Genomic DNA, 23,966 nt, shown 5'->3' with positions numbered 1-23,966 from the left:
TTGAAAGGCTTTAATGAAATTAGTAACAGGGTAAGCTGACAAGACGGGAGTCAAAGGTCTACGTAGATTATGTCTTCCTACTTCTTGGAGAACAGAGGGAGGTACTGATAGGCTCACGATGATGGTTGAAGGAGGAAGAGGAGGAGGAGCAGGAGAAGGAAGTAGGGAAAAGGGAGGTGGAAGAGAAGGGAAGGGTGGGGAAGGAAGGAAGGAAGGGAAATGGAAAGGGGACCCACTGAAATGTCACCTGGTTCTCACGATAGCAACATTTTCAACATGATGCTTGCCTCCACAGCCCGAGCCCGCGAGTCTCGTCTTCAGAGCGTCGAAGAAGTCACCGGTACTGAAAGAGCAGCGTCAGTACGGCCTCGACGAACAACATCACTTTAAAACACGAAATATGGCGTTGCTCAGCGTTGCTTGATTCTAAGAGCGAACGGGACGGCGGGACGTCAGCTGCTGCTGGATACGACTGCTAGTAACGCATTAACGTACAAGGGCTGAGAATTGGACATGAAGGGCCGTTGGTATTGACGTCCGATCTGTTATTTCGAGACCCCAGTCAACGAAGCAGAGGCGTTGAAGATGTCGCTGCTAGAGATGACTGTGAGGGAGGGGGATTAGACTTTCAATTTGGGTGCAAGTCAGGGTAGTTCCTATAGTTTCCGTGTCACACTACTTGTCGTGTGACCCTACTCGTTCTCACTACTGCACACAGTTCCCGCTCCTCACCAAGTGACCTCTTACGTCTATAACCAGCCAAACATAAACAACTTTTCTGTAGTGGCCCCGAGAGCTTTTTTCTAACAGCCCGAACAAACACAAGAATTTATTACTCTCTCAAACTATTTTTTTTCTTAATATGAACAATTTCATTTAACTACCAATTTATTTAAGTGGGCTCAAGACGTTTTCATTGATAACTTCTCCACAGTTTCTTTACAAAGTTCTGTAACTCTGATCTATTATATCTATTATGCTAAGGCCCAGCAACTCTATTTCTGAAAAATTGCTTATTTGGTTACAAAAACCCACTATTTGTATCTCTAATCAAGAATTATCACTTTCCACATCTGTAGATTATAAATTACCCATATATATATATATATATATATATATATATATATATATATATATATATATATATATATATATATATATATATATATATATATATAATGGGGCTTATTTCAAAGCGTTCATTTACACTTGTTTTGTTTTTATGATGTTAACATGTAAGTATTCTTTCTAAGACACATTTCCTCATTCTTGGGCCACTTTCATCTAAGCACTGATAGTTCTCATCGTCATTCTTTACTTAGTTCTTCGAAATAAACAGTTTCATAACTTGTAATCAATTCTATTTAATTCTCAATTTAGTTTTTAAGGTCGCCTATACAATTTTGATTATATTAACATGACACATGACCACAATACATTTACGTCAAGACACTTGATGAAAAGACACTTGACCTCAAGGAACTTGACTCTAAAATACCCTTCTTCAAGGCACTTGGCACTAAGGCACTTGACCTCATTATAATTCACTATACAAATATTTACCTCAAGGCATTTGACATCAAGGCACTTGACCTCAAGGCATTTGACATCAAAGTACTTTGACCTCAAAGCTTATGAACCATGTGTAGTGTTCAGAGGCCAGATTCACGAAAGTACTTACGAACCTGTACATCTTTTCTCAATCTCTGGCGGCTTTGTTTCCAATTATTAAACAGTTAATGAGCCGCGAAGTACCTGGAGGCTGTTTACAACAATAACAACAATTGAAAGGGAAGTTTTCATGCTTGTAAACTGTTTAATGAATGTAACCAAAGCCGTCAAAGATCGAGGAAAGATGTACACGTTCGTAAGTGCTTGCGTAAGTGCTTTCGTGAATCTGGCCCCAGGTGTGAAATGACGTGTTCTGATATCCCGTGTGAAAGGTTGGGGTATGTTGCTGGTGTTTTGATTCCCCGTGAGTAGTGTTGTGTATGTGGCTCGTGTTCTGATCTCCCGTGAGTAGTAATGAGCATGTGACTGGTGTCCTGATCTCCCGTGAGTAGAGTTGAGCATGTGACTGGTGTTCTGATTTCCCGTGTGAAGAGTTGGGGTATGGTGATGATGATCAGATCCACCGGTTGTAATGGTACATCGTGTATCGAAGGTGAGAAAGATCAGGAAATGTGGACGCGATTGGTGGTTTTTGTGTTGAAGGAAGAATGATATATTTTGACACAATATCACAAATATATCAATATCATATATTGACTACTCACATACGAAGTTTTTGAAATGAAGAAATTTTTAAACTAAACACTTCATAAAAAACTCTTACACAACTTAATCCATTACTTTAAATCAATAAAATGTCCAAAAATTTACAAAATAAAACTTAGAACACACTTAATTGAGCCCATATTTACCAATGTTTGAAATCTAAATTCACCCAAAAACCAAGCCCCTATCATAATTGTAAATAATATTTAGTTATACATACATCATACCTACTCTAAAATAATATATATATATATATATATATATATATATATATATATATATATATATATATATATATATATATATATATATATATATATATATATATATAAGAAGATGAGCTAGACTGGACGTCCGTAGGGTAAAGTTAACGATGGTAGTAAAAATGAGGTGGATCAAATTTATAGAGATAATACACTAGAATTTAAATGTCCTGTTCGACATGTACAGGTGAAGATTCTTCCAAGATGAAGGAGAAAAATACAACCAGGAGGGATTGAAAGTCAATTAGAAGCAGGTGATTAAGGGTCAAATAGAAGCAGGTGGTTAATGATCAATAACACGGTGAAGATTTCGGGGTTAGATAAAAGCAAGAGGTTAAAGGTTATTTCACAGCTGGAAGTTAAGGGTCAGATTCAATCTAGGCGGTTAAGGGTCAGATACAAGCAAAGGGGTTAAGGGTCAGATACAATCAAAAGGGTTACGGGTCAGATACCAGCAAAGGGGTCAAAGGGGTTAAGGGTCAGATATGATCAAACGGTTAAGGGTCAGATACAAGCAAGGGGTTAAGGGTCAGATTGAAGGAAGGAGGTAAGGGTCAGATTCAAGCAAGGGGTTAAGGGTCAGATACAAACAAGGATCTAAGGGTCAAACATAAAGTGAAGGGTAAAAAAAAGGTGTAAAAGAATTCTCAGTTTCTCAGTTGTTCATAAGAGTTTCTTGAAGTGTTCACAGGAGAATGTGGAAAGTTCGGAGGAGAAAAGTTCACAAGTGTTCACACAAGGAGCTGGGAATGGTTACAACAGTGTGTGGGCCAGTGTTCTCGTCTTCCCGAGAGAACTTGAGAGTGTTCATCAGTCTAAAAGGTGTTCATCAGTCTAAAAGGTGTTCATCAGTCTAAAAGGTGTTCATCAGTCTAAAAGGTGTTCATCCGTCTAAAAGGTGTTCATCAGTCTAAAAGGTGTTCATCAGTCTAAAAGGAGTTCATCAATCGAGGCTCTTGTTCACAAGAACCTGTGTGTGTGTGTGTGTGTGTGTGTGTGTGTGTGCGAGCGCACTAGTGTGGGCGTAATGACGTGCGCATGTGAGTGGGTGTGAAGGCTGTGCGCAAGTGTGTATAGATGTACTGCTGCACGCACATGTCTGCGTGTGTTGACTGAGGAGTGTGCGTGCGTGGGTAAGGGGGGGGGGAGGGGGAGAGGGGCGTTCGTACGTGTGTTTGTGTGTGGTGCGAGGAGTGTGTGTGTGTTGTGCGAGGCGTGTGTGTGTGTGTGTGTGGTGCGAGGCGTGTGTGTGTGTGTGTGTGTGTGTGTGTGGTGCGAGGTGTGTGTGTGTGTGTGTGTGTGTGTGTGTGTGTGTGTGTGTGTGTGTGTGTGTGTGTGTGTGTGTGTGTGTGTGGTGCGAGGAGTGTGTGTGTGTGTGTGTGTGTGTGTGTGTGTGTGTGTGTGTGTGTGTGTGTGTGTGTGTGTGTGTGTTGTGCGAGGAGTGTGTGTGTGTGTGTGTGTGGTCCGAGGAGTGTGTGTGTGTGTTTGTGTGTGTGTGTGTGTGTGTGGTGCGAGGAGTGTGTGTGTGTGTGTGTGGTGTGAAGCGTGTGTGTGGTGTGAAGCGTGTGTGTGTGTGTGTGTGTGTGTGTGTGTGTGTGTGTGTGTGTGTGTGTGTGTGTGTGTGTGTTTGAGTGTGTGTGTGTGTGTGTGTGTGTGTGTGTGTGTGTGTGTGTGTGTGTGTGTTTGTGTGTGTGTGTGTGTGTGTGTGTGTATGTATGCGCACGTGAGTATAGCGCAGGGCGTGTGCGAGGTATGAGGTTCATCCGTTACATGTCACGAGGCGTGTATTAGTGGGCGTGTGCAGGGGCGGGGCGTGGCTTGTGTGGGTGGGGAGAATGGCGTGTGGGCATGGGGTTGGGGGGGGTGGGTGTGTTGGTGGATGGGGGGTGTTACGAGGACCGACAGAGGGAGCTGGGTAGAGGAGGGAGGGGGGGGGGGAACACTTCACCTGTTGCTGCAGAGAATCAACAAGTGAGGGGGCTCCTAGTCTCCACCATCCCCCCCCCCCTCCACCTCTCTTCCACCCCCACCGCCCCCCATCTCCCCCACATCACAACCTCCTCCCACACTTTCATCTTCGAGCCGCAAAACACCTTTGATTACAAGCTGCCTATTTTTCAACTTTAATCCCGCAATTTTGCAACTTCGCACGGATTAGGAGACCTTTTTTTTTTCTTTTAGTGCTTTTAGAGATGACATGCTTTTTTAGAGGGCACTCTGGCCTCGGTACTCTGGCCCAGGCACTCTGGCCCTTACAGCTGCGCACCGTGGGACAATCGGAACACAAGAGGCTATGGGTGGGAGCTGCGCGGGGAGACGTGCTTCCCCTTCCGCGACCACCGCGATACTAAACCAACAGGTGGCAGCCTAGTCCTTTATATATATACATCCTTCAGGGGGGAGGCGACCCCCCGCCCTCTCCTTGTCCCCAATACACCCACTGATTGGGTTATTGGGCTCTCCGTGTATACACACCACTCCTTTGTCATGTCGTGTATACATCTGTATATCTGTCGTATTAGTGCGGAGCAACAGTTTTTATGTATGGCCATGTATACAAGTCGTTTTTGATAATTGCTATAATAAATGCATTCTATACTATGTGTACAAGGATGGTCTGTGTGTCATGAATTAGCGATTGCCTTTATGTCATAAATTCAAATAATGCATGCATAAGATATATATATATATATATATATATATATATATATATATATATATATATATATATATATATATATATATAACTGAAAACTCACACCCCAGAAATGACTCGAACCCATACTCCCAGGAACAACGCAACTGGTATGTACAAGACGCCTTAATCGACTTGACCATCACGACCGGACAAAATGAGGTGATAGCCGAGGCTATTTGAACCACCCCACCGCCGGCACTCGGATAGTAATCTTGGGCATAGCATTTTAGCAAATCACCTCCTTCTTTGATTTGGTAAAATGCTATGCCCAAGATTACTATCCGAGTGCCGGCGGTGGGGTGGTTCAAATAGCCTCGGCTATCACCTCATTTTGTCCGGTCGTGATGGTCAAGAGGATTAAGGCGTCTTGTACATACCAGTTGCGTTGCTCCTGGGAGTATGGGTTCGAGTCATTTCTGGGGTGTGAGTTTTCAGTTGCATATTGTCCTGGGGACCATTCAGGCTTGTTCGCATTTGTGTTCCTCACGTGTGCCCCAAAGAAGGAGGTGATTTTGGTAAAATGCTATGCCCAAGATTACTATCCGAGTGCCGGCGGTGGGGTGGTTCAAATAGCCTCGGCTATCACCTCATTTTGTCCGGTCGTGATGGTCAAGTGGATTAAGGCGTCTTGTACATACCAGTTGCGTTGCTCCTGGGAGTATGGGTTCGAGTCATTTCTGGGGTGTGAGTTTTCAGTTGCATATTGTCCTGGGGACCATTCAGGCTTGTTCGCATTTGTGTTCCTCACGTGTGCCCCAAAGAAGGAGGTGATTTGGTAAAATGCTATGCCCAAGATTACTATCCGAGTGCCGGCGGTGGGGTGGTTCAAATAGCCTCGGCTATCACCTCATTTTGTCCGGTCGTGATGGTCAAGTGGATTAAGGCGTCTTGTACATACCAGTTGCGTTGCTCCTGGGAGTATGGGTTCGAGTCATTTCTGGGGTGTGAGTTTTCAGTTGCATATTGTCCTGGGGACCATTCAGGCTTGTTCGCATATATATATATATATATATATATATATATATATATATATATATATATATATATATATATATATATATATATATATATATATATATAAATGAAAGTGTCAGACCACGGAGGAAGAATTGAAACAGGAATTTCCTTAAGTACTTTCGTATATTAATACACCTTTCGTACATTAATATATGATTCCTTCTGAAGATTTATTAATTTACGAAAGTACTTAAGGAAATTTCTGTTTCAATTCTTCGTCCGTGGTCTGATACTGTCATTTATATATATATATATATATATATATATATATATATATATATATATATATATATATATATATATATATATATATATATATATATATATATATATATACCCTAACATATTCCCAGCATATTCGTCGGGTACAGAGTTTTATTTTAAAAGGAAAATTACCATTCTCTCTCACACACACACACCCAATATTCCTTCCCAAATACACCAACCACAACAATCCTTCCCAAACACTCACGATTCGCTTTCGACGATTCATGAACGCGATAATAACAGTGTGATACAAAAGTTTAGAGCAACACAATTCCAACAGACTGCAAAAATACATAAATAAAACAGACGAAAGCAGGAAAGAAAACGGAAAAAAATACAAAACCTAAGCAAGGAAAATCGGGAAAAAACTCGACCAATTAGATACACATAAAAATTGAACTTTAAATTATTCTATACAGAGGGACCTGAAAGATCAATATATATACATATAAATATATGTAAATTTTATGGTGATATAGACCCATGGGATATATAGAACAATGATGGCCATATCACCATAAAAACACACCAAGTATGCTTAGAAAGGGGAAAATGCAATTGAACTGAATTGAAGGCATTTGTATACACAGACATGTTTAAACTGTCATTAGACAATTGAGGAAATTAGTATTTGAGATGACCCCACCCTATTAGACCCCGCTCACCCTGACTCAGGGATCTCAATCTCGTCCACCTAGCTCTGTACTCTCCCTAACACCAGCTTCCCCTTACTCAACTATTGGGACTCAGGTCCCTAATCATTTACCCCTTTGCCCCGTGTCAATAGTGGTGTCACTCCCTGCGACACCCTATTGACCTCTCGTTTCTACTCTAATCCATATGCTTTCACTCTGTGTCAATCCCTCCCTCACTCATTCCCTTTCCCGCTTCTCCCTCCGTTCCTTGTCTCTCACTCAGTCTTCCCTCCTTCTGTCCCTCTCTATCCCTCCGTCTGTTCTTCCATACCTACCTACCTCCCTGTCTTACTTGCTCAATCCTTACCTTACCCTTTTCTTCCTCCCTCCCTTACTACGTCCGCCCGCCCCTACAATCCTCCCTCTCTCCCGAGAATCCTCCCTCCCTCCCTACAATCCTCCCTCTCTCCCTAGAATCCTCCCTCTCTCCCTACAATCCTCCCTCTCTCCCTACAATCCTCCCTCGCTCCCTATAATCCTCCCTCGCTCCCTACAATCCTCCCTCGCTCCCTACAATCCTCCCTCCCTCCCTGAGCTGCAACAATGGGCCCTTCATCAACTAGGGTGGGGACAGATAACTACTGTAAGCATGAATTACATAATTTTTGTTTTTCCTGGTTCCTCTCTCCCTCCCACTCGCCTCCCTCCCACTCGTCTCCCTCCCACTCGTCTCCCTCCCACTCGTCTCCCTCTCACACCCTAATCATCGAGCTCTCATCATTTCCTCTTCAAAGATTTTCCTCTAACTTCAACAAGGTAGTTGACTGCAACATTTACCTGCCTATTTACCATTACATAGATGTATTTAACATATACGTAACGGTCAATACAATTTGCTGCATCATAATTTTCTAATTTTTTTTAAGTTGTAGGTTATACTGACCACAACCCCACAAAATGTTTGGGTTCTATTGACCACTACCCCACAACATGTTAGGGATGTGTGTGTGTGTATATATATATATATATATATATATATATATATATATATATATATATATATATATATATATATATATATATAAATATATATATATATATATATATATATATATATATATATATATATATATATATATATATGTCGTACCTAGTAGCCTGAACGCACTTCTCAGCCTACTATGCAAGGCCAGATTTGCCTAATAAGCCAAGTTTTCCTGAATTAATATATTTTCTCAATTTTTTTCCTTATGAAATGATAAAGCTACCCATTTCATTATGTATGAGGTCATTTTTTTTTATTGGAGTTAAAATTAACGTAGATATGTGACCGAACCTAACCAACCCTACCTAACCTAACCTAACCTATCTCTATAGTTTAGGTTAGGTTAGGTAGCCGAAAATGTTAGGTTAGGTTAGGTTAGGTAGGTTAGGTAGTCGAAAAAACATTAATACATGAAAACTTGGCTTATTAGGCAAATCGGGCCTTGCATAGTAGGCTGAGAAGTGCATTCTGGCTACTAGGTACGACATATATATATATATATATATATATATATATATATATATATATATATATATATATATATGTATGTATATATATCAAATATGTATATAAATATATATATATATATATTTATATATATATATATATATATATATATATATATATATATATATATATAATATATATATATATATATATATATATATATATATATATATATATATATATATATATATATATATATATATATATAATATATATATATATATATATATATATATATATATATATATATATATATAAGGAATGGAATAGAAGCTACTGCCCGATGCTATATCCAGAGATATCAGATTCAACTGACTTATTAATAGAGCTATCTATCGATATATTCCACCAACATACTTATAAACTTGTATGTAATTCTTTTCATTAAAAATTATTCTAATAAAATGCAAGCAATTATCCAACTTACGCAATTACAGACAATTATATATATATCTACTAGACAATACGACTGTCAAGAGGGTTTCAGCCTTAATTGTAAATACAATGGGCGTTGTTAGGCCCTAACGAGGGGGCCTTTGCCTCTCACAAACCTCTGAACAAAGATGCTGACACTAGCTGTGATGCTTTCTCTAGTTACTAGACTAAGATTCCACAAGGGAAAATTATACACACACACACACACACACACACACACACACACACATACACACACACACACACACACACACACACACACACACAAACACACACACACACACACTATTCAACACTGGTCAAACGCCTCGTCAGCTTGGTCGACGTCATACCTTTGTACTTAGATTGAAGGTTACATCCTTCGTGGGGGCAAGTGTACATGTATACAACGCTTGACTGCTGTAGAGGGCTCTCCGTCGGCTTCGGGCTGTTTTTGATGAGTTCGGAAGTCTTCTTGGTTTTGTAAAATATGATCAGGTCTATGTTTTGGTTAGGATTAATGCTTTTTACTCCTTTACGGATTATTTCTTTCATTATTCTTTCTTCTTTTTTATGTTCACTGTGTATGGTTGATTTAATATAATTTTATTGGAGGTGTTGTGGTTTCTGTTCTAGGTTCTGGATTGTACCTTCGGTCCAGGTGTCATCTTATAGTAGCGTTTATTTCCGTGTTGCTATATCCGTTGTTCACCAATATCTGTGTTATTCTTTCAAACTCTCTACTCACATTGCTCCATGCGGAGAAGTGTGTAAACGCTCGACGAATATAAGCATTGAGAACACTAGCTTTGTATCTTTGGGGGCACTCACTTCTACCGTTCAGGCATAATCCTGACAAAAACCAACTGTATACTGCCGTTATGTAGATGACATATTCGTCATAGTTAAAGACTCAGATGAACTAATTGATGAAAAAAAAATCTAGAGAGAGAGTCAGTATTCCGATTTACACATGAAAATATTGAAAATAACAGTCTGTCATTCTTGGATGTACTAATACCAAAAACTGGAACCTCTTTAAGCACCAACGTATATACCAAGCCCACCAACATAGGATTATGCCTGAACGGTAGAAGTGAGTGCCCCCAAAGATACAAAGATACATATATATATATATATATATATATATATATATATATATATATATATATATATATATCGTACCTAATAGCCGGAACGAACTTCTCGGCCTACTATGCAAGGCCCGACTTGCCTAATAGACCGAGAGTTTTTTCAAAGAATTGTTTCCAATTGGTTTATTTGAATGATTATTATAATATACTAAGAACATACATTATTGACATAGTTATGTTAGTTTAGGTTAGGTTAAGATAGACCAGGTTAGGTTAGGAAGGTTAGGTTCGGTCATATATCTACGTTTGTTTTAACTGAAATTAAAACATAAAATTAACTCATACATAATGAAATGGATAGCTTTATCAGTTCGTAAGAAAAAAACATCGAAAAATATATAAATTCAGGAAAACTGGGCTTACTAGGCAAATCGGGCTTTGCATAGTGGGCCGAGTACTGCGTTCTGGCTACTAGGTACATATATATATATATATATATATATATATATATATATATATATATATATATATATATATATATATATATATATATATATATATATATGTATGTATTTATGTGTGCGCGACAAGACTTGAATGGGCCCCCCCAGGATATATATATATATATATATATACATATATATATATATATATATATATATATATATATATATATATATATATATATATATATATATATATATATATATATATATATATAAGAGAACTCATCCTCGCGACACCTCGTACACCTTTTCATATCTAGTACCTTACCCATTACACCACACTGACTGTTTGGTTTACAGTCTGATTGTAACAGTCAGTGTGGTGTAGTGGCCTGCTTAAGGCCAAGTGTCTCACACGCTATGGGAACAAAGGTATTTAGACCTTCAATCGTCTGAACTTGACTGATTTTGCTGTTTCTCTGTGGTTGACCGGCTCGCCTGCTTGATCAGCACCGAAGTGTAAAACTTCTCAGCCAGGGTGGATACACACGTGTAGTCCCACACCAGCTGTCTGCCCCTCTTCCAGGGGTATTGTGATGCCACCTGGGGAAAATGCGGGGTAATCCAGGTGTTGGTCTACTAGGATGCGAGGTTCTCTCTCTGCTTAGCACTGAGCCGAGGCAAGGCTCCTTTTCCCTGATAGTTCCCTCCCTCCTCTTGATAATGTCATTAACCTCGTTGTGTCTTGCATGCCAGCCCTTGGAGCTTCTACAGTGCAACCCATGCAGTCCATATTGGTCTGCTTCCACCCTGTTGCAAGTACACTTTTATTCCGTGTGAATTTGGGCACCAAGGCGGAGGGCCACTTCTACACGAAGGGATTCTGGATCTAGGCGCGTGCCCATTGCCGACATGGGTACTGCCAGGAGGAAGTCTCCTGCATGGGGGGCACGCACTGCTCTGAGGCGGACTTTCTCCTTGTCTGATGTTGCGGCGCTGAGCATGACAACAGCTATTTTCCACTATTGGGTGGTCCCAGCTTGACTGTTCCAGGTCCAGAAACAATAACAGGGATCAGTAACACGTCCCCACTTGATACAATGGGGGGGGGGACCTTTTAGGGTTATAACAAGGTACAGGAATACCACCTAAAGGGGTTAGGATAGGTCCGGCCCCCAGAAAAGTAGTTTCCAAAAATATATCTAAATTTGTTGTGCAGTCTAGAGCAGATGATCTAGCCCTATGCAAGAGGGGGTAATGGAACCTCCAGTTCGATATCTACTTTATTATAACCCTATAACCTCCACAGTACAACAGAATACTTCACCACCTCTACCTTACGTTACCCTTCAAACTCCACAGAGGCAGAAGTCGAAGCAGAAGTCCCATACAGCAAACTAGTGGTAAAGTTTACGATTCCTTAAGGGACAATTTAACTCACCCGGTCGGTTAAACCTCACCTAGCGACCGGCTAGGGAGCCGGTCGGCCGAGCGGACAGCACGCTGGACTTGTGATCCTGTGGTCCTGGGTTCGATCCCAGGTGCCGGCGAGAAACAATGGGCAGAGTTTCTTTCACCCTATGCCTCTGTTACCTAGCAGTAAAATAGGTACCTGGGTGTTAGTCAGCTGTCACGGGCTGCTTCCTGGGGGTGGAGGTCTGGTCGAGGACCGGGCCGCGGGGACACTAAAAAGCCCCGAAATCATCTCAAGATAACCTCAAGATAACCCTAAATAATTACAAGTACCCTGGTTATGTCGAGGGTACACAGACAAGGTTACACTTAGAACAAAAGGGTGTTGGCCGCCGACAGATAGAGAGACGGACAAAGGCAGAAACAGAATGAAAGACCCAAAAACACACATAAACGTATACATCCGTATCTCAGCCTGTCTGTATAAAGACGGTGGGCAGGAGCTTCCCTGGGGCTCTTGTTCCCACCATAGTGTCACGACCAGACAATATACATTATCATCTCCAATATGTTCACACTGTCTCATTATGTACACAAAAAATGCCACGGGAGAGCGCACAAAACAAGCAGTAAGGATTGGAAAGTATAGATCAATATAAAGTGCATCTCTACTGGTGTACAGAAAATCTAATAGTCACCTAATTAATCATGTGACTATAGTACGTAGACGGGATTACAAGATGTATTGACCCAGACTCGCTTTAAGAAGCGATCTGTCATTCGGATTTATGATCACAAGATCGAATACTATAATAAGTGATCACATTGCGTTAATTAGTAATGAAGCAGCCAATGAATGATAAGCATCGTCTATAATGTTAATTATAAGCAGCGTTTAATAGGTCATGTATGGCAGCAAAGGAACTGAGCAAATGGGAGTGGAGGAACTTAAAGAGTAACACAACACTAAAAAGCAGAGTGTATCATACAGCCATGAATGAGTATGTCGGTGTGAGAAGTGAAGCAGAGAGACAGTATGAAAATTACTTAGGTAATAAAGCCAAGACCGAACCAAAACTGTTCCACAGTCACATCAGGAGGAAAATAACAGAGAAAGAACAGGTGATGAAACTTAGAACGGGTGAAGACAGGTACACAGAAAACGACAAAGAGGTGTGTGAAGAACTCAACAAGAAGTCTTCTCAGTAAAACGAGAAGTCCCTGCACTAGGAGAGGTAGCAGTAAACCAGAAAACGACAAAGAGGTGTGTGAAGAACTCAACAAGAAGTCTTCTCAATAAAACGAGAAGTCCCTGCACTAGGAGAGGTAGCAGTCAACCAGGCGACCTTGGAAGGGTTCGAGCCCACCTCCACCAGCCCACCTCCACCCGTTCCTCTCCACAAGACCCGCCCACCTCCCCCGCCCACCGCCCACCGCCGCTCCTCCTATTCAACTGCCAATTATCGCTACACTTCTCAAAGGCTGCGGCGGTGTTCATGATCACACACGTGTCTGACCTTCCACACTGTGTGTCGTTAGTGTGTCGTGAAGCAACAGTCCACAGTCACACGGAGCACCAGTATACAGTCATACGGAGCACCAGTCCCGCGGAACACCAGTCAACAGTCACACGGAGCACCAGTCTACAGTCACACGGAGCCCCAGTCTAGAGTTACTTGGAGCACCAGTCTACAGTCACACGGAGCACCAGTCTACAGTCACACGGAGCCCCAGTCTAGAGTTTCTTGGAGCACCAGTCTACAGTCACACGGAGCACCAGTCTACAGTGACATGGAGCACCAGTGTACAGTCACATGGAGCACCAGTCTACAGTCACACGGAGCACCAGTTTACTGTCACACGGAGCACCAGTCTAATGTCACACTGAGCACCAGTCACATGGAGCAACAGTCACCTGGAGCACCAGTCAAATGGAGCACCAGTCTACAGTCACACGGAGCACCAGTCTACAGTCACAAGATGTATCAGGTTAGGTTAGGTTACATAGGCTAGAATTATTTACGGTGAGATTGGTCAGGCGAGGCTTGATTTGGATAGGTTAGGTTTGGTTAGAATGGAAAAGGTGGCTCTAGATTGAATAGGTTAGGTCAGATTAGCTTCGGTCTGGTTAGGATAAGATAGATCAGGTCGTTAGATTAGAATGAGATAGGATATGTATAGTTTATGAGGTTAGATTACGCAATTTTCACATACGCAAATAACACGGTGATTAGCGAATCATCCATCCTTAGGATTACCTTAAACTCTAAAGAGTAATTTACCTTAAAGTAGAGTAGATTACCTTAGGATTACATAGAGTAAATCACACACTGGCGATCTCCTAATAAAGGTGATTTACATGTAAGTGTTTCTGGATGATGGAAAACCAGAGAGAGCAATAGGAACGTATGGGAAAGATATTACAGGAAGATCTGGACAGGTTGCAGGAGTGGAACAGAAATGACTTTTGAAGTTTAACTTTAGCATGAGCAAAGGTGAGGGGAAATAGTGGTAAGAGATAGGGGGCAGAGGATTTGAGGGGGTAGGATGGGCAGGGAAGAGGAGGAAGTCTATTGTCTTGAAAGGCAAGGTAGAATTAAGGAAGTAGTCTATCTTGGAAGATAGGGTAGATGATGAAATCTACTATCTGAAAGGCAGGGTTGAGTATGTAGTCTATTATCTGGAAGACAGGGTTGAGGACAAATGCACCTACAGACTTCGCTCATTATACAGAACTTCAAAATTTTGTTCCTTATAATCTTCCCATCGTAAGCGTTGATTTAAGTGCCAAATACGCAACATGGAGGATCAATTCACTAACACCCACGGTAGAATATTGATTACACTGGGATGAAATTGGTTGATATCGACCAACCATCTAGTGTGATTGATCACACTTGGTTGGTATTGGTCCATAGGTGTATTGGATGTAACTTGTCATACATAATAATTATTCTGTTAGTGTGGTTCACCTAATGTGTGATCATTCAGCAATAAGAGCCAACGTGGATGTGTTCAATGTTGCCTTTCCTGTAGCTAAGCTCACTAGACCTGAGAAATCTGATATGAGGAAACATAACAGATTTTTCACTTATGTTTCCTCGTAACATTGAGAAATGAACAATAAAATAACTTCACAATTTCCTGAAAGTCTGTATTAAAACTTTTCATGTCGATCATCAAACTAAAATGTATGTGACTTACATAAAGTGAATCAAAGCAAATAAACAGAAATACCGGTCAGCGAGGTAGACAGAATATCTATATTGATTATGCTCATTGAATCAACTTTTATCACTAGCTAGACAAACAATAAAAAAAATGATGAAAGTACCACACAACTGTTCAAATGTTGAAACTCTTGACATGGCTCGCTTGCTCCAGCGAGGGACAGAGAATGCCGAAACTTGGGCATAACAACTGTGAGGTCTTGTGAACGGATTAATCAGCACACTCCCCTGAGCAAAGCCTGGACAGGCATATGCAAAGTTATTGGTAAAGAAGTATACATCTCTCATCCAGACCAACAGCGCAAAGCCAATGAGTTCATTACAATATGGGCTGAAGTCTCTAGGTATAAAATGTCACCAGCAGCACTATGGGGAAATTGATTAAGTTTGGTTTGATTCAAGCCTATTTTGTGCCCTATAATTCTTTTTGCGCTACCACTGACAGGATAAGTATGGGGTACACAATAAACTACCCATTACATCATGAGTATGGGATGCACAATAAACTACCCCTTACATCATGAGTATGGGATGCACAATAAACTACCCCTTACATTATGAGTATGGGGTGCACAATAAACTACCCCTTACATTATGAGTATGGGGTGCACAATAAACTACCCCTTACATCATGAGTATGGGGTGCACAATAAACTACCCCTTACATCATGAGTATGGGGTACACAATAAACTACCCCTTACATCATGAGTATGGGGTGCACAATAAACTACCCCTTACATCATGAGTATGGGATGCACAATAAACTACCCCTTACATCATGAGTATGGGATGCACAATAAACTACCCCTTACATCATGAGTATGGGGTGCACAATAAACTACCCCTTACATTATGAGTATGGGGTGCACAATAAACTACCCCTTACATTATGAGTATGGGATGCACAATAAACTACCCCTTACATCATGAGTATGGGGTGCACAATAAACTACCCCTTACATCATGAGTATGGGGTGCACAATAAACTACCCATTACATTATGAGTATGGGGTGCACAATAAACTACCCCTTACATCATGAGTATGGGATGCACAATAAACTACCCCTTACATTATGAGTATGGGGTGCACAATAAACTACCCATTACATTATGAGTATGGGGTGCACAATAAACTACCCCTTACATCATGAGTATGGGATGCACAATAAACTACCCCTTACATTATGAGTATGGGGTGCACAATAAACTACCCCTTACATTATGAGTATGGGGTGCACAATAAACTACCCCTTACATCATGAGTATGGGGTGCACAATAAACTACCCCTTACATCATGAGTATGGGGTACACAATAAACTACCCCTTACATCATGAGTATGGGGTGCACAATAAACTACCCATTACATTATGAGTATGGGGTGCACAATAAACTACCCCTTACATTATGAGTATGGGGTGCACAATAAACTACCCCTTACATTATGAGTATGGGGTGCACAATAAACAACCTTGGAGGGAGGAGGAGAAGGTGGTCTATGGCAAGTAGGAAACTTTCAAATCATGCCACACCTGTCTCTCTAAGTCCATGTTCATCAACTTAAGCTTACCACTATTCAAAAGCTTTATTTCCAGTAGCCCGCATTGTTTGTGGTTCTAATTATCCAGCTCTTTAACAAAACTACTAATTACTGATTTGTGTTTGATGCTGTAAACACAATAGAGGCTCATTAGGACCTTCAGTTGCCCTCAGAGAGGTGGCAGTTAAAACCCAAAGAAAATGCTAAGAATAATCAGTTATTATGATTCCCGGTCGAAAGCACAGTTATTTAAACAGTTACTGTCTCAAGCTTATGACTGACAGCTGACCTCAGTCCCCTTTCATCACGCCCCCATATCCTATCCTAGATCTTTGTGCTAATATTCCTTGGAGGTGGTATGTAGTCGTGCTGGCTTAGCGCTGTATCCTCATACTTCTTTACTTCGACCTCATAATCTGATACCCTCCTAGCCCCTTGCCCTCATACCCCAGCTCTTTTTCTTCCTATCCTAAAATGCGTGTCTTCAGACCCTAATTCCTTTTTTTTCGTATCCCAGAATCCTTGTCCTCATTTCCCAGTTCGTTGTCTCCTTCCCCCAGCTCCAAGTTCTCATATCCCAGCTCCTAGTTCTCATATCCCAGCTCCTTTATATCTCAGCTTTTTTATCTTTATATCCCAGTTAATTGTCAACATATCCACACTGATAGCAATAATATCCCTTCCTCGAGTTAAATAGTAGTTCTGGCTTAGTGGTTTTACCTAATAATGACCTTAATATTCTCGTTATAATCACAAACACATCTTACCTTCCCCTGATCAATACAAACTTATCATACCGCTCTACTGAGACTTACCTTAACACGGGGAAGTTCCTCTTAGTCGCCTCATCTCAAAGAAACAGGTGCGCTGGAAAAAAAAATATATGTATATATATTAGAAATCATCTTTCACGAATCAAATCAAAATTAGTTCTAAGTTTCAACCAGAAATAAAACATGTAAGACATGAGGAATTTTTTTTATCCATTAAGGTCTCTAGCGAGGATACTTAATTAAAAAAAAAAAACGAGTCGATAGCCGAAATCGCCCTAAAAAAAAATTTCGAACGCTCTGGAGACGCCCCAGCACCTGATATTAAATGTCACGATGTAGGACATGTGGGAATAGATGGACGGGGGTTCGGGGAGCGTGTTCGTACGTTTTGGCAGTAATGATTTCCTGTCAAGAGTTCCATCAGCCACATAGCGAACCCCTCCCCCCCCCCACCCCCCACCCTACCTCGGTCCATGGTCCCCCCCCCCCCTCACTATGGCTGTGCGATAACACCCACTATTGTTTTCCCTTATCATCTTTATCTAAGATTGGGTCTCTAAAGTTTCCAATAAACTGCAATATACCCAAAATTCCTGCTTTGTTTTGCTGATGAAATATATTGCATAACAAAAAAAATAATAATAATAATATGAAGGAACTCTTGTGCAGGCGAGGAGTCACAATAACGTGGCTTAAGCTTGGTGACCAGACCACACACTAGAAGGTGAAGAGACGACGTCTCGGTCCGTCCTGGACCATTCTCAAGTCGATTCTCTTTCTCAAGATCGACTTGAGAATGGTGCAGGACGAACCGAAACGTCGTCGTCCCTTCACCTTCTAGTGTGAAGGAACTCTTACCTGGTTCCGCACCACAATTCATAATGGTATTTTTGAAGAGCGCAAATATATAGGGCGACGGAAGTATTGTTAAAGTTATGAATGAGCGAAGGAAACCATATCGGGAGATGTCGTTTTCCACGACAGCTATCGCAACCCAGTCAAAACCTTCCTCTTGCGATATTACCTTCTCTACAACTTCCTCCCACGATACAATCAAGGATACAACTTCCTCCCACGATACAATCAAGACTACAACTTCCTCCCACGATACAATCAAGACTACAACTTCCTCCCACGATACAATCAAGGCTACAACTTCCTCCTCAGATACAATCAAGGCTACAACCCCCTCCCACGATACAATCAAGACTACAGCTTCCTCCTCAGATACAATCAAGGCTGCAACTTCCTCCCACGATACAATCAAGACTACAACTTCCTCCCACGATACAAACAAGACTACAACTTCCTCCCACGATACAAACAAGACTACAACTTCCTCCCACGATACAATCAATACTACAACTTCCTCCCACGATACAAACAAGACTACAACTTTTTCCCACGATAAAATGGAACAAGTTTCCCAATAATTTCTTGACTAGTCCAACGTGGGAGAGCTCTTATGTACTCTTTTTATAAAACAACTTGATCACTTACTTTCAAAGTAGATAACTTTCCATTAACAAAAATCTGGTTTCGAAATATGTTTCATTGATTTATGCAACACGTATCGCTTGATGGATTCATGTGTAGGTTAAACAAATTCATGAAGGATATGTGACTCATTTTATATTGAAGCTGCCTAATGTAGGCTATTCTGCTTTCTGCAGTTGACAATATTTTTTAATTCGTAGATTTTTCTCTAATACATACTAGGTACAACTTCCTTTCACGACGCAATGTAAAATTCAACTTCCTACGATGATACAGCTTCGACCCACAAAACATAACAGGATACAGCTTTCTTCACCGATTCACCCACATCTTACTCCCAAGAAACAGTCCAGATTAAATGTCCCATCAACGACACAGAATTATTTCCACATAAATTTCCAGAGAATAACCACAGAACGACAGACCAGAAGAGCCACAGGAGGTGACCATAGGTGGAGACCAGAAGAGCCACAGGAGGTGACCATAGGTGGAGACCAGAAGAGCCACAGGAGGTGACCATAGGTGGAGACCAGAAGAGCCACAGGAGGTGACCATAGGTGGAGACCAGAAGAGCCACAGGAGGTGACCATAGGTGGAGACCAGAAGAGCCACAGGAGGTGACCATAGGTGGAGACTAGAAGAGCCACAGGAGGTGACCATAGGTGGAGACCAGAAGAGCCACAGGAGGTGACCATAGGTGGAGACCAGAAGAGCCACAGGAGGTGACCATAGGTGGAGACCAGAAGAGCCACAGTGATTTAAAACAAATACTCCAATGGAGTAAAGGCAGCAGTGAGTGGGAATTAAGTAGCCTTAACGGTAGGTAGTAGAAGCCACCTCCATCCACAATGTACCAAAATTGGTGGTGGGCCTCGGGAACTCAAACTCAAAATACTTCTGGCACAGATATATGAGTACAAATAGGCGAGTACTATGAGAATTTATACAATAAACTATTAATAAACGCGCGTGCCGGCAGATATCAAGATTAGCGAGTACTTCTATTTACATTATTGCCAGAAAGGCCTCTAATATACATAATTATAAGAGCATGCATAAGATAACGAGAGAAAAGATGGAAGAAAGGAAGAGAAGGAACAGAATTGGGTGGAAAGACAAGGGAATATAAATGAGAAGGATATGACAGGGTAATGGGCTTGAAAGAGGAAATAATATGATAAAGGAGAGAGTGAGACTAAGAAGAGAGGGAAGAGCGATTATGGGGGAGATGAAAGGGATAAAGTAGAGTACTGAGAAAAGAGATGAGAACAAAGAGGAGACAGGAGGGAGAGAATAACGGCGGGAGTGGCGAGGGAGGAATAACGGGGAAGTGAGGTGATGACATGTTTTAACAAGGTTATTAGAGACTGAGGAGCGTAAGTGGTGTACTTGCCCGTGTGTGTGTGTGTGTGTGTGTGTGTGTGTGTGTGTGTGTGTGTGTGTGTGTGTGTGTGTGTGTGTGTGTGTGTGTGTGTGTGTACTCACCTAGTTGTGTCTGCAGGATCGAGCATTGACTCTTGGATCCCGCCTTTCGAGCATCGATTGTTTACAGCAATGACTCCGGTCCTATTTCCCTTTCATACCTGGTTTTAAAATTATGAATAGTATTTGCTTCTACAACCTGATCCTTAAGTGCATTTCATTTTCCCACTATCACGCTAAAAGAAAATTTCCTAACATCCTGTGACTCATCTGAGTTTCCAGCTTCCACCTATGTCCCCTCGTTCTGTTACTATTCTGTGTGAACATTTCGTCTATGTCCACTCTGTCAATCCCCCCTGAGTATTTTTTACGTTCCAATCATGTCCCCCTTTCTTCCTTTTTCTTTCTAGTGTCGTAAGGCACTTACGACACTCAGCCCAATCATTCAGTCTGTCTAGGTCATACCTAGACAGACGGAATGATTGGGTGCCTTAAAACAAGTTGCTTCGGGCAGATGGGACTTGTCAGCCTGGGAAAGCAGCTCATCAAGGGTAAGGAAAACCCCGAATTCAAACCACTGCTGTCTTGCGGCTAAACCCACTCATGGGAAGGTTAGGTTAGGGAGTCAACCCCGAGGAAACATCCGGTGTCGGAGTCACTAAGGCGCTTTGCAGCTGTTTACAGCTTCTTGAGGTTATCTTGAGATGATTTCGGGGCTCTTTAGTGTCCCCGCGGCCCGGTTCTCGACCAGTCCTCCACCCCCAGGAAGCAGCCCGTGACAGCTGACTAACTCCCAGGTACCTATTTGCTGCTTGGTAACAGGGGCATTCAGGGTGAAAGAAACTTTGCCCATTTGTTTCTGCCTCGTGCGGGAATCGAACCCGCGCCACAGAATTACGAGTCCTGCGCGCTATCCACCAGGCTACAAGGCCCCAAACTACATTCTGTCAACTCCTGCGACGACACTGGTGCCAAGCGTATCGGCGCCTGCCCTTTCCTTGGACCACATCGGTGGCGTGGAGGGCGTGGATCTGCTGCATGGGCAACAGCCGGTTCTCTATTATTACTGCCCAGGCCTGTGCCCTGGAGAGGACAGTCCAGCTTCGCCTAGGCGATGGCTCATCACGGGAAGCGACAGTTACAGGTGATAAGCCTACCATTCAATTGGCGAAAAGTGAGGCGCCAGGGGTTGCTTCCGTCGGTGGGAGAAATCATCCGCTTTCATAGGACAGCTACCGCCCGCCTCAAGCTGAGCAGCCCCCAGCCAGTAAGGTGCTGTCCCGCCACGGTCCGCCTGCTCCACTGGGTGAGTGGGGCTGAGGCCGCAATCCAATAAGCGGATCGTCAACTATACACGAGGCAAAAGAAAACAAACACAGAGCCACCCAGCTCTCAAACTGGGCACATGGAATGTAAGGACCATGACACCGGCTCTCTCGGAAGATCTACTGGAAGTGAACGACGCCCGCAAGACAGCTGTGAACAACAGTGAATTACAACAGTGGCTCCAGATAGACATAATCGCCCTGCAGGAGACACGTCTGCACGTGACCGGCAGCATATGGGAGAAGGACTTTACTTTCTTCTGGCAGGGCAAACCACCAGAAGAGGTAAGGGAGCACGGCATTGGCTTCACCGTCAGGAACAGGTTGTTAGGGTCCATAGTACCGACCACGGTGGGGTCTGCAAGGATCATCAAACTTCAGTTTCATAAAGCAGCAGGATTGGTCGGCCTCATCAATGCCTATGCACCAACACTGACCTCCTCTACCAAAGCGAAGGACAAGTCCTATGATGACCTCGGCCTAACTCTTAGAGACATACCTCCACAAGAGCCAGGCTTCCTCCTGGGAGACTTACAGGCAAGAGTTGGTTCCGATCACAGCTCTTGGCCTTCCTGCCTGGGCAAGTTTGGATTTGGGAAGATGAAAGAAAACGGGCAGCGCCTCCTGGAGTTTTGCTGTCATGATCTCTGCGTCACTAATTCCTTCTCTGACACTAAGCCCCAGCACAAGGTTTCCTGGAGACACCCCAAGCCTAAGCATTGGCACCAACTCTACCATTGGCACCAACTTACGAGGCGTAGCAATCTGAGGAGCGTCAAACTGACCCGCAGCTTCCAGAGCGCAGATTGTGACACCGACCACTCTCTCGTCGTTTGCAGAGTAAAGTTCCAGCCCCGGAAAATCCACAGAGCAAAGAAGGAGGGAAGACCATGCCTTAACGTAAACAAGTGGAGGGATTCACTGGTGTGCTGGCAAATGCCCTTCTTGGACCACCCTGTGATAGCGCAAGTGGGAGGTGGTCACACCTCAGGGGCACTATTTTCAACACTGCCATGTCCACCTTTGGTAAGAGGCAGAACAAGTCAGCAGATTGGTTTGAGGCCAGTGCAGAGGGACTGTTACCCCTTGTAGAGGAGAAGAGTCAAGTTCTCTCATCCTTCAAGAACCTGCCCTGAGAAAGGAACCTACAGGCCCTCCGTACTGCCTGCAGTAGAGTTCAACAAGCTGCAAGGCGCTATGTTAATGATTACTGGCTCCGACTCTGTGCCAGCATCCAGATTGCGGCCACTGTCGGCAACATAAGAGGCATGTACGAAGGGATCAAACAGGCAACAGGCCCTACGCAAAACGGGACAGCTCCTCTGAAGTCAGCCACTGGAGATATCATTAAAGACCATGATCAACATTACTCCGAACTCTCCTCCAGAATGAATATGGTCAGCGTAGAGGCCTGGAATGCAATCGAGTGCTTGCCCATCATGGAAGAACTTGTCCTTGAACTGACTGGAATAAATTGAGAAAGCACTGGATTCACTTTCCCCAGGGAAGGCCCCAGGAGACGAAGGGATTCCGCCGGAAGTTCTCAAGTGCGCTCGTGGAACACTTAAAACTGAGCTTCATGAACATCTGCGCCAGTGTTGGAGGGATGTCTCGGTGCCACAAGACTTGAGAGATGCAAACATCATCATTCTCCACAAAAATAAAAGTGACAAAAGCGATTACAACAACTATCGCGGAATCTCCCTCCTCAGCGTCGTCGGGAAACGCTTCGTCAGGGTCGTCTTGGCCAAGCTTCAGATTCTTGCTGAAAGAGTGTACCCTGAGTCACAGTGCGGTTTCAGAGCCGAGAGATCGACCACTGACATGGTGTTCTCCCTGAGACAGCTTCAAGAAAAGTGCAGGAAGTAGAGAAAAGCCTTGTACATCGCCTTCATTGACCTTACAAAGGCCTTCGACCTCGTGAGCAGGGACGGACTCTTCAAGATCTTGGCCAGAATTGGCTGCCCTCCCACCCTACTCAGCATGATACAATCGTTCTTCGAGGACATGGAGGGAAAGGTCGTGTACGACGGCTCAACTTCTGAACCATTCAACATGAACAGTAATGTTAAACTGGGATGCGTTCTTGCTCCAACACGGTT

The 23,966-nt window shown here is 42.7% G+C and overlaps 2 protein-coding genes across 2 annotated transcripts; both read left to right on the top strand.

Moving 5' to 3' along the window:
- Positions 1–276: 276 nt before the first annotated feature.
- Positions 277–19,053, top strand: LOC123764841 (salivary glue protein Sgs-3-like). Its single transcript, XM_045753035.2, has 3 exons — positions 277–360; positions 1,450–1,614; positions 18,532–19,053. The coding sequence occupies exons 1-3, from the start codon at positions 277–279 to the stop codon at positions 19,051–19,053; spliced, it is 771 nt and encodes a 256-aa protein (XP_045608991.2).
- A 2,907-nt stretch (positions 19,054–21,960) lies between these two features.
- On the top strand, positions 21,961–23,733 carry LOC138350973 (craniofacial development protein 2-like). The gene is made up of 2 exons (XM_069302436.1): positions 21,961–22,672; positions 23,369–23,733. Exons 1-2 carry the CDS (start codon positions 21,961–21,963, stop codon positions 23,731–23,733), a joined length of 1,077 nt encoding a protein of 358 aa, XP_069158537.1.
- The last annotated feature ends 233 nt before the right edge of the window (positions 23,734–23,966 follow it).

Source organism: Procambarus clarkii, chromosome 48 (assembly GCF_040958095.1).
Source record: "Procambarus clarkii isolate CNS0578487 chromosome 48, FALCON_Pclarkii_2.0, whole genome shotgun sequence".
NCBI lineage: Eukaryota > Metazoa > Arthropoda > Malacostraca > Decapoda > Cambaridae > Procambarus > Procambarus clarkii.
Note: the sequence above shows the minus strand (reverse complement) of the source record. Positions and strands in the feature narration are given on the sequence as shown.

What these genes read in the sequence shown, in the direction of transcription:
- LOC123764841 (XM_045753035.2), top strand. Translation starts at nt 277, where the DNA reads ATGATGCTTGCCTCCACAGCCCGAGCCCGCGAGTCTCGTCTTCAGAGC. An exon ending in GTACTGAAAGAGCAGCGTCA is followed by an intron (nt 361 to 1,449) that starts GTACGGCCTCGA and finishes ATTTACGTCAAG; the next exon opens with ACACTTGATGAAAAGACACT. An exon ending in TCAAGGCATTTGACATCAAA is followed by an intron (nt 1,615 to 18,531) that starts GTACTTTGACCT and finishes GCAAATATATAG; the next exon opens with GGCGACGGAAGTATTGTTAA.
- LOC138350973 (XM_069302436.1), top strand. Translation starts at nt 21,961, where the DNA reads ATGACACCGGCTCTCTCGGAAGATCTACTGGAAGTGAACGACGCCCGC. An exon ending in CAGCTTCCAGAGCGCAGATT is followed by an intron (nt 22,673 to 23,368) that starts GTGACACCGACC and finishes CACTTTCCCCAG; the next exon opens with GGAAGGCCCCAGGAGACGAA.